Source organism: Myotis lucifugus, unplaced genomic scaffold (genome assembly GCF_000147115.1).
Source record: "Myotis lucifugus unplaced genomic scaffold, Myoluc2.0 scaffold_181, whole genome shotgun sequence".
NCBI classification, from domain to species: Eukaryota; Metazoa; Chordata; class Mammalia; order Chiroptera; family Vespertilionidae; genus Myotis; species Myotis lucifugus.
Window position 1 is genome coordinate 1,136,254 of NW_005871229.1, and position 12,636 is coordinate 1,148,889.

The 12,636-nt window shown below is 44.5% G+C and overlaps 1 protein-coding gene across 5 annotated transcripts in view; it reads left to right on the forward strand.

Moving 5' to 3' along the window:
* CIT (citron rho-interacting serine/threonine kinase) overlaps positions 1–12,636 on the forward strand; it is a 165,003-nt gene that overhangs the window by 126,859 nt on the left and 25,508 nt on the right. For all 5 annotated transcript variants that reach the window (XM_023760388.1, XM_014462467.2, XM_023760390.1 and 2 more), the window contains 6 exons: positions 44–241; positions 931–1,124; positions 3,730–3,865; positions 5,572–5,676; positions 10,392–10,532; positions 11,011–11,118. In XM_023760388.1, the coding sequence (XP_023616156.1) occupies positions 44–241; positions 931–1,124; positions 3,730–3,865; positions 5,572–5,676; positions 10,392–10,532; positions 11,011–11,118 (882 nt within the window). The remainder of the gene's footprint in view (positions 1–43; positions 242–930; positions 1,125–3,729; positions 3,866–5,571; positions 5,677–10,391; positions 10,533–11,010; positions 11,119–12,636) is intronic.

A 12,636-nucleotide genomic window follows, 5' to 3' on the forward strand; every position in this document is an offset into this window, starting at 1 on the left:
AATCTACTTGTGTGGTGTGTAACCAATTGCTTTTATCTTTTAGGTAATCACAGACCTGGAGGAGCAGCTAAACCAGCTAACGGAGGACAACGCTGAGCTCAACAACCAAAACTTCTACTTGTCCAAACAACTCGATGAGGCTTCCGGCGCCAACGATGAGATAGTTCAGCTGCGAAGTGAGGTGGACCATCTCCGCCGCGAGATCTCGGAGAGAGAGATGCAACTCACCAGCCAGAAGCAGGTAAGGACAGTAACAGTGTCAGCGATCCCTGGTCCCCTTCAGGTCAGCGTGCGTGCCTGGTGTATCTCCCCCAGGCTTCTGGGCTGAGCCTGGCCAGGAGATGGGCTCTTACTATAATCATGTCTGTGTTTTGAAGGCTGGAGGGTTTTAACAATGGTTTCTAAAAGTGTGTAGCTCTTCTTCGGTTTGATTTTTTAAAATTAAAAATAGCCCTGGCCAGGTAGTTCAGTTGGTTAGAGCATCATCCTGAGGTTACGGGTTCGATCCCTGGTCAGGGCACATACAGGAATCAACCAATGAATGCATATATAAGTGGAACAACAAATTGATGCCTCTGTCTCTCTCTCTCTCTCTCTCTCTCTCTTTCTCTCTCTCTCTTTCCCTTCCCTCTCCCTTTCTCTCACTCTAAAATCAATCAATAGAAAAAAGAGATAAAAATAAAAGAAAATAAAACACACTGCTCCAGGAGGCTAATGTGAGCCTTTGCAGTCTCCTCCCCTGGCCTTGCTTTGGTTTCTGCCTAGAAGAGGTGGCAGAAATAGCCCTTCATCGATTCTTGTCCAGTCCCCTCGATCGGTAGAAGAAAAAGATAGACTGTATTTCAGGCTGTAGTGAGAAATGTGTGCTTTTCTGAAACTGATCTGACAAAAGTAACATCCAGGAAACCCTCACTTGATACTGATTTGCAGACGATGGAGGCTCTGAAGACCACCTGCACGATGCTGGAAGAACAGGTCATGGACCTGGAGGCCCTGAACGACGAGCTGCTGGAAAAGGAGCGGCAGTGGGAGGCGTGGAGGAGCGTCCTCGGTGACGAGAAGTCCCAGTTTGAGTGCCGGGTCCGAGAGTTGCAGAGGATGCTGGACACTGAGAAGCAGAGCAGGTGAGACTCTCTGTTTGTAGAAAGCCGGTGACAGGTGACCACAGCAGCATCACCTGAGAGTGGTGAACAGGGTGACCAGTCGTCCCAGCTTTCCCAGGACTGAGGAGTTTCTGGGACAAAAGACTTTCAGCACTGAAACTGTGAGGCCCTTGGGCAGACCAGGATGGGCTGGTCACCCTAGTTGTAACAGTGGTCAGTGTCACTTGGATTCTGTGCCTCAGTTGGTGTCCGTATACCCGGAGGAGAGACCCGGAAGGCAGAGCAGGACACATGTCTCAGTGCTTTCTTTGCAGAAACTCTTTCCTCCGGTTTCCTACCATGGTGGCCTTGTAGCAAGACCATCACCATTTAAAATATATACTTATTGATTTGAGAGAGAGAGAGAGAAACATCCATTGATAAGAGAGAATGATTGAGCCCACAACCCAGGCATGTGCCCTGGACTGGAATCGAACCAGGACCTCCTGGTTCATAGGTCGATGCTCAACCACTGAGCCAGGCCAGCCATCACCATTTTAATCCTGGTTGTGAGTGATGCTGGTCTCCCTCTGCCCGGGGGTTTCTCAGCCTTGGCCCTATTCTCAGTGTGGCCTGATAACCCTTTGTCATGGGAGCTGCCGTGTGCATTCTTCTGTGAGCATCCTCCCTTGTCTGTGCCCACTTGATGCCCCTCCTCAAGTTGTGACAACCCAAACACGTCTCCAGACATTGTCCAGTGACCCCTGAGGGTGCAAAATCACCCCCAGTTGAGAACAACTGCTCTACGAGAATAGTTTAATTTTCTTTTTCTTTCTTCAGAGGAAAAAAATAGTAAGTCCAGGCAGTGTTCTTCCTCTGCTTTCTCACCTTTGTCCCTCCCCCCCGGCCCCCCGGCCCATCACCCTGGCACAGAATCCCCTGCCAGGCCACGCAGTGCAGGCTGTGTACTGCATAGCTCTAGGCGTGCCGTTCACATCAAAGACATCACCATCACCGGTTGGCAGATTTATTAGGACAGTCTCACCACTCACGGCAGGAAAGTATTTTGCTCTAACAAAATTGCTATATTACAGCAGTTTGCCAACAGATGGAAATAAATGGTCTTGAAATAGGTGTCTTTTTCCAGTGCGCACCAAGGTACCAAATGGGCTAGAGCTAGTCCCACGACTTCCTGTCTGCACAGCTGAGTCGTATTTATCCTTCATAACCTCCCTAATATCACCTTCCTCCGACACTACCTTCCTGTGATACTTCTTAAGCAAGACAACTATACACAGAAACATCTGTCATTCAGTCGGACTCATTTTGGTATTTTTTATGTTTACTTGACCATAGGAGACTCAACTAAATGTGTTGATGTTACATACAGTCTATGCTAAGTTAGTTAAACTGGAAAAGGTTAGAGGCTAACGATTAAATTTCAAGAGAAATATTCCCTTTTTGCACATCCTCCCACTCAGGGTATTTGCTGATTGTGAGGGGCTGCTGGTTTGCTTCCCTCCAAACTCTTGGGCCCCCGAATCCTCAGGGTATGTTCTGGTTGCATTCACACAGACCCCTCCCCCTGCCCTCAAGTCCAGCTCCTACCCTAGCTGTTTCTAGAGTTCTTCAGAAACAATTTTGGAGGTTGGAGGCTGGCTTCAGCATTAGGAAATACACAGCCACACATGGGAGGTATAATTATGGGCTGTGTTTAGGTAGATATTTCATCTATATTTTCAGGGGGCAATTATAACCCCCCCCCAAATTTGGTGTTATGTGGGATACTGAGATGAGGAAAGTCTAATTCTTAATTTTTGTCTTCAAGAGGCTAAGAGTCTAATGGAGGAGATAACCTATGCATTCAGATATTTATCACCTAAAATAGTGGGGTGCGCCAGGAAAGAAAGACATTTGTGCTTTGGATACAGAGCAAGGAGAGGTTACTTCTGCTCTCAGAAGTTGGGGGAGATTTTCTGGAGGACACGGCCTTGAGTTTATCCTTGAAGGCTGAGGCAGGTTGGGTTCATGGAGCAGGGGAGGGGAGCATTGCCCGTGGAGGAGCTTGCTATACGCCCAAATGTGGAAGAGGCAAAACCTAAGACCTGCATGGGAAGGGAAGTGACTTTTCCAGTTTGTTTCTAGTTTTTCTTTTCTCTAAACTTATTTACAGATACATTCACCAGATTCAAGTTTCAGTTTCCGATGAGCACACAAAACACTCAGCATCTTGCATATACGTTAAGGAGAGGAAATGTTTGCTCAAATGGGGTCTCCATGATCCTCTGTACCCGGTAGTCCTTCAGCGGGACCTCAATCCATTTCTGCTCCCACTGGAGGGTGTGGCAGTGTTGACGCATCCCATCAGCCCAGTTGCATTGGGAAGCGTGCCCTTTCCTGTTCAGCTTTTCCAAGCGGCTCCTCACAGGAACTTTACTTTTTAAGAGTATTTTTACCCAAGGCCTAAAGTGGGTCAAACCTTCGCTCTGTAATAAGTCAGGAAGCAAGGCATAGTTTGGATCAGGGTAGGGCATCTGTCCAGCCTGCAGCCTGTTGGGTTGCTTGTCAGGACTAAAGATGGGCCAGCCTCCTTTCTCCAGACCGAAGACGACAGCGCTTCTGAGAGTGGCCTGTGTTTCTCCGGCAGAGCAAGAGCCGACCAGCGGATCACTGAGTCGCGCCAGGTGGTCGAGCTGGCCGTGAAGGAGCACAAGGCCGAGATTCTCGCCCTGCAGCAGGCTCTCAAAGAGCAGAAGCTGAAAGCCGAGAGCCTCTCCGACAAGGTCGGTGTCCATCCCGTCTGCCTTTTAGGAAAACGTCCTCATTTCCTTCTTTTAGATGGTATGGTTAACAAAAGTTTAAATGCAACCCATGGTCAGCATATTTCATGAACAGGCATTTACTCATTCCAGTAAGTCCCACAGGTAGGTGTCACCAGGGGACATCCGTGGTTGGCAGTCGTGTGGATGAGTGTGGTAGGTACTGGGGCATCACAGTCTGTCAGTGATTTCTTAGCATCTCCCTCTCTGGGCCCCTGAGGTCCAACATTTGGTTTTGGATGTACAACTGTCGTTTTCTGGCACTTGATTTCTAGAAGGCTTTATGGACTTAATGTTATATTTACAAAGTGGTAGACCAGTGTTTTGGAGATTTTTATCTAAGATCCTTGAAAGAGATTTAGAATAGGTGCTTCAGTGTTACAGATAACAAAAGTGAAGATCAGAGAAATTTCATATATACCTCACAGACACACTTTCATACCCACGTATAGTCATCTGAGTTTCGTATTTTGTATAACTCTTGGTTATTTCATGATTACAAAAGGAATTATTTGGGGTCATTATGGAAGATATAAAAACCACAGAAAATAAAGGAAAAAGTGACTGATCATTCATCACCACTATCATATTGATAAAGCTATTTGTAGTCTTTTCTTTGTGTGACATGTTGACGTGTGCGCACAAACATTTACAAATTTAGGTTCTTACTATAGAAATAGTTTGCAGCTTTTTAAAAACATCATATAGCTAGGAACTTTCCTTGAGTTATAGAATATTTTTTGAACATGTAGTTCTAAAAACATAAATTACATGGAGGTACCTATTGTAATCTTTCCACTCGTGTTGGAAATTTGAGCTTCTTCCAATTTTTTTTTTGTTATTTTAAATAACAGTGATGAACATAGATCTTTATGGGCATCAGGATTATTTTCTTACTAGAGTTTTATAGAAATACAATGATTAGATTCAAGGCTAGAGCTTGCCTCTCAGGAATATTCCCGAGTTCCTTGATACTGGCTTTACTTTTTTTTTTTTAACTATGATGAAAATAAATATGGTATTTAGAGATAAGTGAACTCTTTTGTGTTTAATTTGAAGAAATTTTTTTTCTATTTGACTATTCTTAAAATATTCTATAGCAAAGTCCTACCCAGCCTTTAAGACACCAGGCATCCTGAGACCATCTTTTCTCGATGACCACTGATTCAATATGAATTTATCTTCTCCGTACCTCTTATCAAAATTAACATCTTACCAAGCAGCCTCATTCTTTGTGTGCATGTCTAGTTACGGCCACTCCCTGCCTTTGTGATTTGATGTGATGTCCTTGAGAGAGCGTGTCCGTCCTTTTACCCCCAAAGCCCCTGATATTATCTTGGGCAAGAAGTAGGTGTTCAGCATATGACTATTGTTTCATTCAGCCACACCATGTCAGATAAATAAATTCTTCAGTGGCCGTTCTCTTAGAACTTGTCATGGCTGTATATAAGACCCATCCCTTACAGATCACTCCTATTCTTACAGATATAGCCTCCATAAGGCTTATCTCCATCGTGGACTTGTGTGGTAAACTTCTAAAACATAGTGTTTATGTTCTGACCTTCAGAACTTGGTTATTCTTTACATGTGAAGGTTTGTGGCTATTTGCAAAAGTCATTAGCATCCAATATTCCTAAATGTGGTATCATGGCCACTTCCCCAATGTCCAGCTCAGTGACCTGGAGAAGAAACACGCCATGCTTGAAATGAACGCCCGGAGTTTGCAGCAGAAACTGGAGACCGAGCGTGAGCTCAAGCAGAGGCTCCTGGAGGAGGTGAGTGGGAACTCCTGGCACGTGGGCCAGGCGGGGTTTCGAAAGTGAACAGTTGTTGCGTTCCGGTGGCCAGGGCCAAATTAGACTTTCAGATTTTGCAATTGGAATTTTAGAGGAAGAGTAAAGTTAAACGAAGTGTCATGAAGGCCAGAGGGCCTCTGACATTTGCGCCCTCCCACACGGTGCTTAACAGAGTGTGGAGCCCATGGTGGGTGTGTGCCCAGTGGCAGTTTATTAAGTATGTGGGTGAATGAAAATTATGTTAAATTGTTCTTAATATCCAAAGTCTATTAAGTTTTTAGGCTGGTAGAACATCCGTGCAAATTCGCCGTGTGCACGGGGCAGAGACTTGATTGTGGTGAGCACCAAGTTTCATAAAGACTTGAGTATTCAGTTAATTCAATTAAAAAAATGATGCCCTGCTTTTGAGACACAAAATGAAAAGCTCCAGTGATCTCTTACACCCTCCCTTCTGCTATTTCCTGAACTTTGTAGCAGAAATCTGAACATCGCTAATTAAAATGGTAACTACTTCCCACTCCCACGCAAAGCCCTCTGTGTTGAATCACTAATGATTTCGCTTTGTTCATTAGAATGGACCAACCAAGACAGACACACTGTGTAAAGATATTTTACAAGAAGTTGGACTTCCGGAGTGTTCTCTTTAACCCATAGTGAGCCTGGCACTTGGATGAACCGAGTGCTTGTCTGCTTAATTGAGGTTTTATTGTATGGTACCCATGGCTGCCAAAGGGCTCTGCTGGTAGAAATAATATTGCTGTGCTATTAAGTTTGAACAAATGTGGTGAAAATTGTGCAGGTAAATATGGAATGTATGATAGAATAAAACTTTAAAAAATGTGGGTGGGAGTTTGGGAAAGATCAGGAGACAGAGGTGGTGATGGTTGTGCAACAATGTGAATGTATTTAGTGCCACTGACCGGCACACTTAAAAATGGTTAAAATGTTAAATTTTACGTGCTATATATTTTGTCACATGAAATATTTAAATAAACTTAATTATATAGATGAATGAGAAGTTTATGAAAGGCAGGACTAAGAACACTCTAATAGAAATTTGAAAGTGTACTTGTGCCGGCCTGGGTGGCTCAGTGGTTGAGCATTGACCTATGAACCAGGAGGTCACGGTTCAATTCTCGGTCAGGGCATGTGCCTGGGTTGCAGGCTCCATCCCTACTGTGGGGTGTGCAGGAGGCAGCCAATCAATGATTCTCTGTCATCATTGATATTTCTATCTCTCTATCCCTCTGCCTTCCTCCCTGAAATCAATAAAAATATATTTTAAAAATATATTTAAAATATTAAAAAAATAGAAGCCTACTGGGTAGTCAAATAGAGAGTTGTGGTCTTTTATCAGGAATGAATAGGCAGTGCCCTCGCTTTAGCACATGTTGGAAACGGAAAGAACAGAGATAATCAATGATGTCGTCTGTCCTATTTTCCTTCCGAGGAAGGAGAGTTGGCCCTGACAGCTCAGTGCTTTGGTCCAAGGTTACATGGTGAGTCAGTGACAATGCTAGGAATAGAATGCTGGAATCCGGAGTCAGTCCCCTCGTTCTCACTTCTAAACCACAGGAGAACATTTCCAGTTTCCTAGTCTGTACCTCACAGACATCTGGCTGACATTGAGTTTGAGGCAAATTTCACTGACAGTTGAAACCATTATGAAACATAGAATGATCTTTATTGTCCAAAATGGGGCTCAGCTCCTTGGCTATGGTATGCACCCTGCAAGCATGTGACCGAGGGCTTAACCCAGCTGTCCTCATCTTAGGCACAGAGACTTGTCAATGCGGCCAGCATCAGAGTCTCTGAGCTGGACAGAATGTTTATGTGTCATCTAGCCCAATTCTCAGCACTTGCACCACTGTTCCCTGACTTTATTGGTGGCTCTTTCTCCCGAATCCTTCCTCTTGGGCCCTCAATGGCCTCAGAAGCTTTCTGACATGACACTGTCCAGCCACTGTTAGTCCATTAGAAGTAATGCCAGAGATTAAAGTCCATTGCTAATCCTGGTGAAATTAATTTCCCACCCAAGCTAGGGAATCCCTTCCCCAACATTCCTCACGTGGGTCTCATTGAATCACGGCCTAAACACAGTGACTTCGGACATCCAACCCTTTTCTCAGCAACTCAGATTCTCACAGTCTTATTTTGAGCTAACATGTATAACTTCCACCCACTGGTTCTATTAGGTTGAAACATTTGCAAATAGAACGTAGTCTGATATTCCCAACTGAAATAGCAGATCAATATTGATTACTTGGTTATTAAGCAGAATAGCTGATGTTTAATTAGCACTTACTACGTGCCAGTGCCTTTCTGAGGCCTTTACATGAGTCAGCTCCCACAGTCTGTGACAGTTCTGTAAGGTAACCACTGATGCCAGCGACATGGTCTAAGTTGCTCCCCACTCGATTCACCTCATCTTTTCTAAGCGGTGCATTTCAAGTTGGCGATGTTCTTTTCTGGTGGATTGATCTTTCCAGAGAGTTCCTCGGAGTCCCGCGGTCTGGAAGCACGGACATGGTGGGCACCTCCACTTCCCTCCAGACTCTGTAACCTCTGCCTGTGCCCTGGGCTCCTGGGGGGGGGGGGGGGGGGTTATCGTGCCACTGACACCACTGACCTGTGAGGTCACCGTCTGCCCTTCCACAAGTGGTTTTTTGTGTTTTTTGTTTGTTTTGTTTTTACATCTTTGTGTTTTGTATTTATTCAGTTGAAGTTTATAAAAATACCCCCCTATTGAACGTTCTCTTGTTAGTTTTCAGCCGTCTTTCTAGCCACCAGGGTCGTTACAGGCTCTGGTTTCTGTCATCTAGATCCTTCCTGCTGCTTCCCAGTCTCATGTCACCTCATAAAATTGTGGGACAGACCTAAGTACATAGCTAAAGCCTTCCTTTCAGCCTAACACTGGCCAGGAATAGCCGCCACTTGCCTCTCTTTGGGAAGCAGGCAAATGGTTTTGAAAAACATTTTATTGATTACAAACGTCATTCTTACTTGTTTTTTATTATGGTAGCTAAGCAGCCTATTTCTTGGAAAACTAAGGAATGGTTGTTGTGTTTATTCTAGAAAAAAATCTTGGGCCTGGCTGTCACCAAACACACTCTTGTCCCCAGCATTTGCTTCTCTGCTTCCTGCCTAGTAATTAATGTCCTAAAATAGTGGGGAGAAGCTTAAGAGGGTAATTTACAGAAGAAATCACTCCTGCTGTGAGGGATGGATAGCTCCCTTGAATAGGTTATCTTAGCTGTTCTTCTTCTTCTTTTTAAGTATTTTAGGGGGTTCTGTGGTTCGATTCAGAAATTCCAGGTTAGCTCACAGACCAGGTGATGTCTGGTTAGCGACAGTATATCTTGCCTCCTGGGGAACTGATAGGGGAGAGGCTGGCAGAGTAGGTGGGGCAAGAAAGAGCACCTGAGCTGGATGGAGGGAAGAAAGAAGGACAGAGGAGGTAGAGAGTATTAAAACTCATTAAGCATCTGCTTATGCTCGGCACTGCACCCAGTATGTCCCCCAGTGAGGGCAGGTGTTATACCCACTTTCAGATGAAGAAACTGAGGCTCTGAGAGGCAATATGAGCTACCCTGTGTTGTATGACTGATCAGTGTTAGCATCAGTATTTAAACCAGGGTCTCTCACATTCTAAAACCCAGCTTCCTCTCCTTATGCTGTGATGCCTCGAGGAATCAGGCACCTCTCAAGAGGAGGGCAGACCAACAGGTGGAGGGAAGTAAGACAGAGAAGGTCAGCAAACTGAGGTCAGACACTGCCATTGGCCGGTGTCTGCTGGGAGCCCCGTGGTGATGTGTATTGCTCCTCATTAGCTCTCTGTCCTCAAGTCTGCAGAGGTGTAGGCCGCTGGGAAGGGCGTTTTGGGTCACAGCAATGTGGTTAGCCCGGAACCCAAGGGCTGGAGGAAGTCAAGCAGTGTCTTGTCAGGAGAGCTGTTCTCTCCTGCTTTTCACAAACAGGCGTTTTAGGAAAGAGAGCCATGAAACCAGGACCGCTATAGCCTGCCCTATTTTTTGGTTGATTTTCCATTATGAATTTGGAGAGGTTTCTAGCACAGAACTATATTTCCAATAAACTGAACTGAAAACTTACTCTGGGTTTTACCAACACTTTACTGAATCTGGGATCTTCCTCTTCCCACACAGTAGAAACATTTCCTACAGTTGTGGCTACTGCGTGCTTATTGGGGTCCCTCAGCCTGACAGGGTGCTCTAAGTTAGAAGGGATGTGATTCCCCTTTGTGTAGCCCCCAGGCCTGGACAAATGATTTCTCTTAACAGCAATTGAGGTTTTAAAACCAAACAATAAGGACAAATTGGAACTTGATTGTCAAGGCACTAAGTCACACAGCCTTAGATGTCAACTTAGGCAGCTCACACTCTTAAATCCCGAGTAGCCTTCATTGCAGCTCTGACTGGGGAGCCAGACCCAGCAGCCTGGACCTCCTGTGACAGTGGGCGCCCGCTGACCTGCTGGCCTTCAGAGGTTTCTGTGCAGATTCTTTTTAACTGGGCCTGCATCACTGTGGAATAGGAGACCGTTGTTAATTCTGGAATGAGATGATTTCAGAAGCTGCACTCTTGGTGTCAGGCCTGAGATGAGTTTGGTAGTAGGGACAGTGTGGGAACACATGTTGTGAGTGTAGTGAGCCCTTTTCTGGCCTTTCTTCCCACCAGCAAGCCAAACTACAGCAGCAGATGGACCTGCAGAAGAGTCACATTTTCCGTCTGACTCAAGGGTTGCAAGAAGCTCTAGATCGGGCTGATCTGCTGAAGACAGAAAGGAGTGATCTGGAATATCAGTTGGAAAATATTCAGGTGAGACCTGGCAGAGGGAATTTACTTAACAGTTGTCTGCGGAGCCACAGCCGGGTGGCTAAGAGCCAGCTGGTGAAATGGTCAGTATCTTCGTGTTGTGCACTGTTGTGTATTTCCCCCAGGACTTCATTACGAGCATTTCCAAATAGTTGGAAAACTTCTATAACGATTACCCCTGAGATTCTAGTATTAGCCACTTGCTATTTTTACCTTTTCACATGTTTATCCATTTATCCATCCATCAGTCCACGCCCCCCCCGCCCCCCCCCCACACACACGCACACACACACACACACATACACACACCCTTTTGGCTATAAGAATAGGACTGAGTAAATCAATATTGACTGAGTATGTTTGTGTTGAATTTTCATATGCTAGTATGCTACTGACTGTATTTTTTATTTTCTCAAAGTATCAAATTTAAAAGTATACTTCCTTCTGGGTCTGAGGTTGTTTTTGTTCTGATGAATTTCAGGTTCTCTATTCTCATGAAAAGGTGAAAATGGAGGGCACTATTTCTCAACAAACCAAACTTATTGATTTTCTGCAAGCCAAAATGGACCAACCTGCTAAAAAGAAAAAGGTGGGTCATCGTGTTTGAAAAGGGGGACTTTACATTTTACCCAACCATAATGATGGTTCAGTGAAAACCATGGTGATACATAATCCAGGGAACACTGAAGAAAACAAAATGTACATTTTCTTATTTTATTTTGGGTTGAAATGTAGGTTTTGAGATAATCAGAATAGCCCTCAAAGAGAGGATATCATTGTCAATTCTGTACTTTATGTTCATGGTTTTAAAATTGTAGTGCCTGTCTCTGTTAAGGGAGTCATTTTTTTTTTTAACCTAAGAAACTGGGAAGACAGCAGAGAAAGGTTTATACATGGGTCACTGTACAGGTCTCCAAAGGGGGGTCTCAGCTCATGTGTACGGGACTCGAGGGATTAGCAGGTCACAGGTATGGGACTTTAGATTACAGGCCACATGTATGGGACTCCAGAAAAGACTAGAAGTCACCTGGCCCAGTCGTTTTGATTGGCTCATGAGAGAGCTGAAGTAACCAGTTCAAAGTGCCTGGCTGGACAGTTACACCCTCCACCAAGTACTGCTCCGTCCTTTTAAAGTTGTAGCAGACAAATGAAAAATTAGCCAAAAAATCTTCCCAAACAAGCAACTATGGGCAGGGTTTCATATGGTATAGATGAACACGGGAAGATTTTTTTCTAGTTGGTTTCAGACAGGGAAGAAAGGACAGAGAGAGAGAGAGAGAGAGAGAGAGAGAGAGAGAGAGAGAGAGAGAGAGAGAGAGATGTGAGAGAGATAAATTAATTGGTTGCTCCTGCATGCATCCCAACATGGATGAACCTGAACCTAGCTATGTGCCCTGACTGGGAATCGAACCTGTGGCCTTCTGATGCATGGGAGATGCTGCAACCAACTGATCTCTACCGGTTAGGGTGGATTTTTTTTTTTTTTTTAAATAAGCCTAGCACATTCTTTTCTGAACCACTGAAGCCCTCCTTTGAGGTTTGGCCAAGTGTTCTCAGTTTGCAAAGGTCTCTAAGGAATTCTGTTTCCTTCCAAAGGCGATCCTACCCCAGAGTAGCAGTGGCAGGGCTTTCCCAGAACAGGCCTCTGATGACGGAGTACTGAGGCTTGAAGGGGCACGCAGCCTCCATGAGCCCAGTGCTGCATTTACAGTAAGGATGAGAGCAGCATTCGCAAGCAGCATCCTACTGAGTGGTGGCTGCTGGGGAAGGAATTTCTTGCACACTGTGTGACTGTGTTTGTTATGCTTATGATATCTAATCTTTTTTATTTTAGCAGTGGACTGTTATCTGATTATGTCACTTGATGTAGTTAGGGTGTTTCCATTTTTTTGTTTTTATTTTGTCTCATTATTATATGATTTCCTTTTTTTCTTTTATGTACAACACATGTCTCCACTTGCATTTTTTTTTTGAGTAAGCCCCTAATTCTGACATAATTTTAGCATTCCATTTTTTTGTTGCTTCTGTTTTTTATAACACTCTTCTCTGTGTCTTGTAACTAAGCATCATGAGACAAATTCAAGGCAAGAGTGATTTCCGAACCATC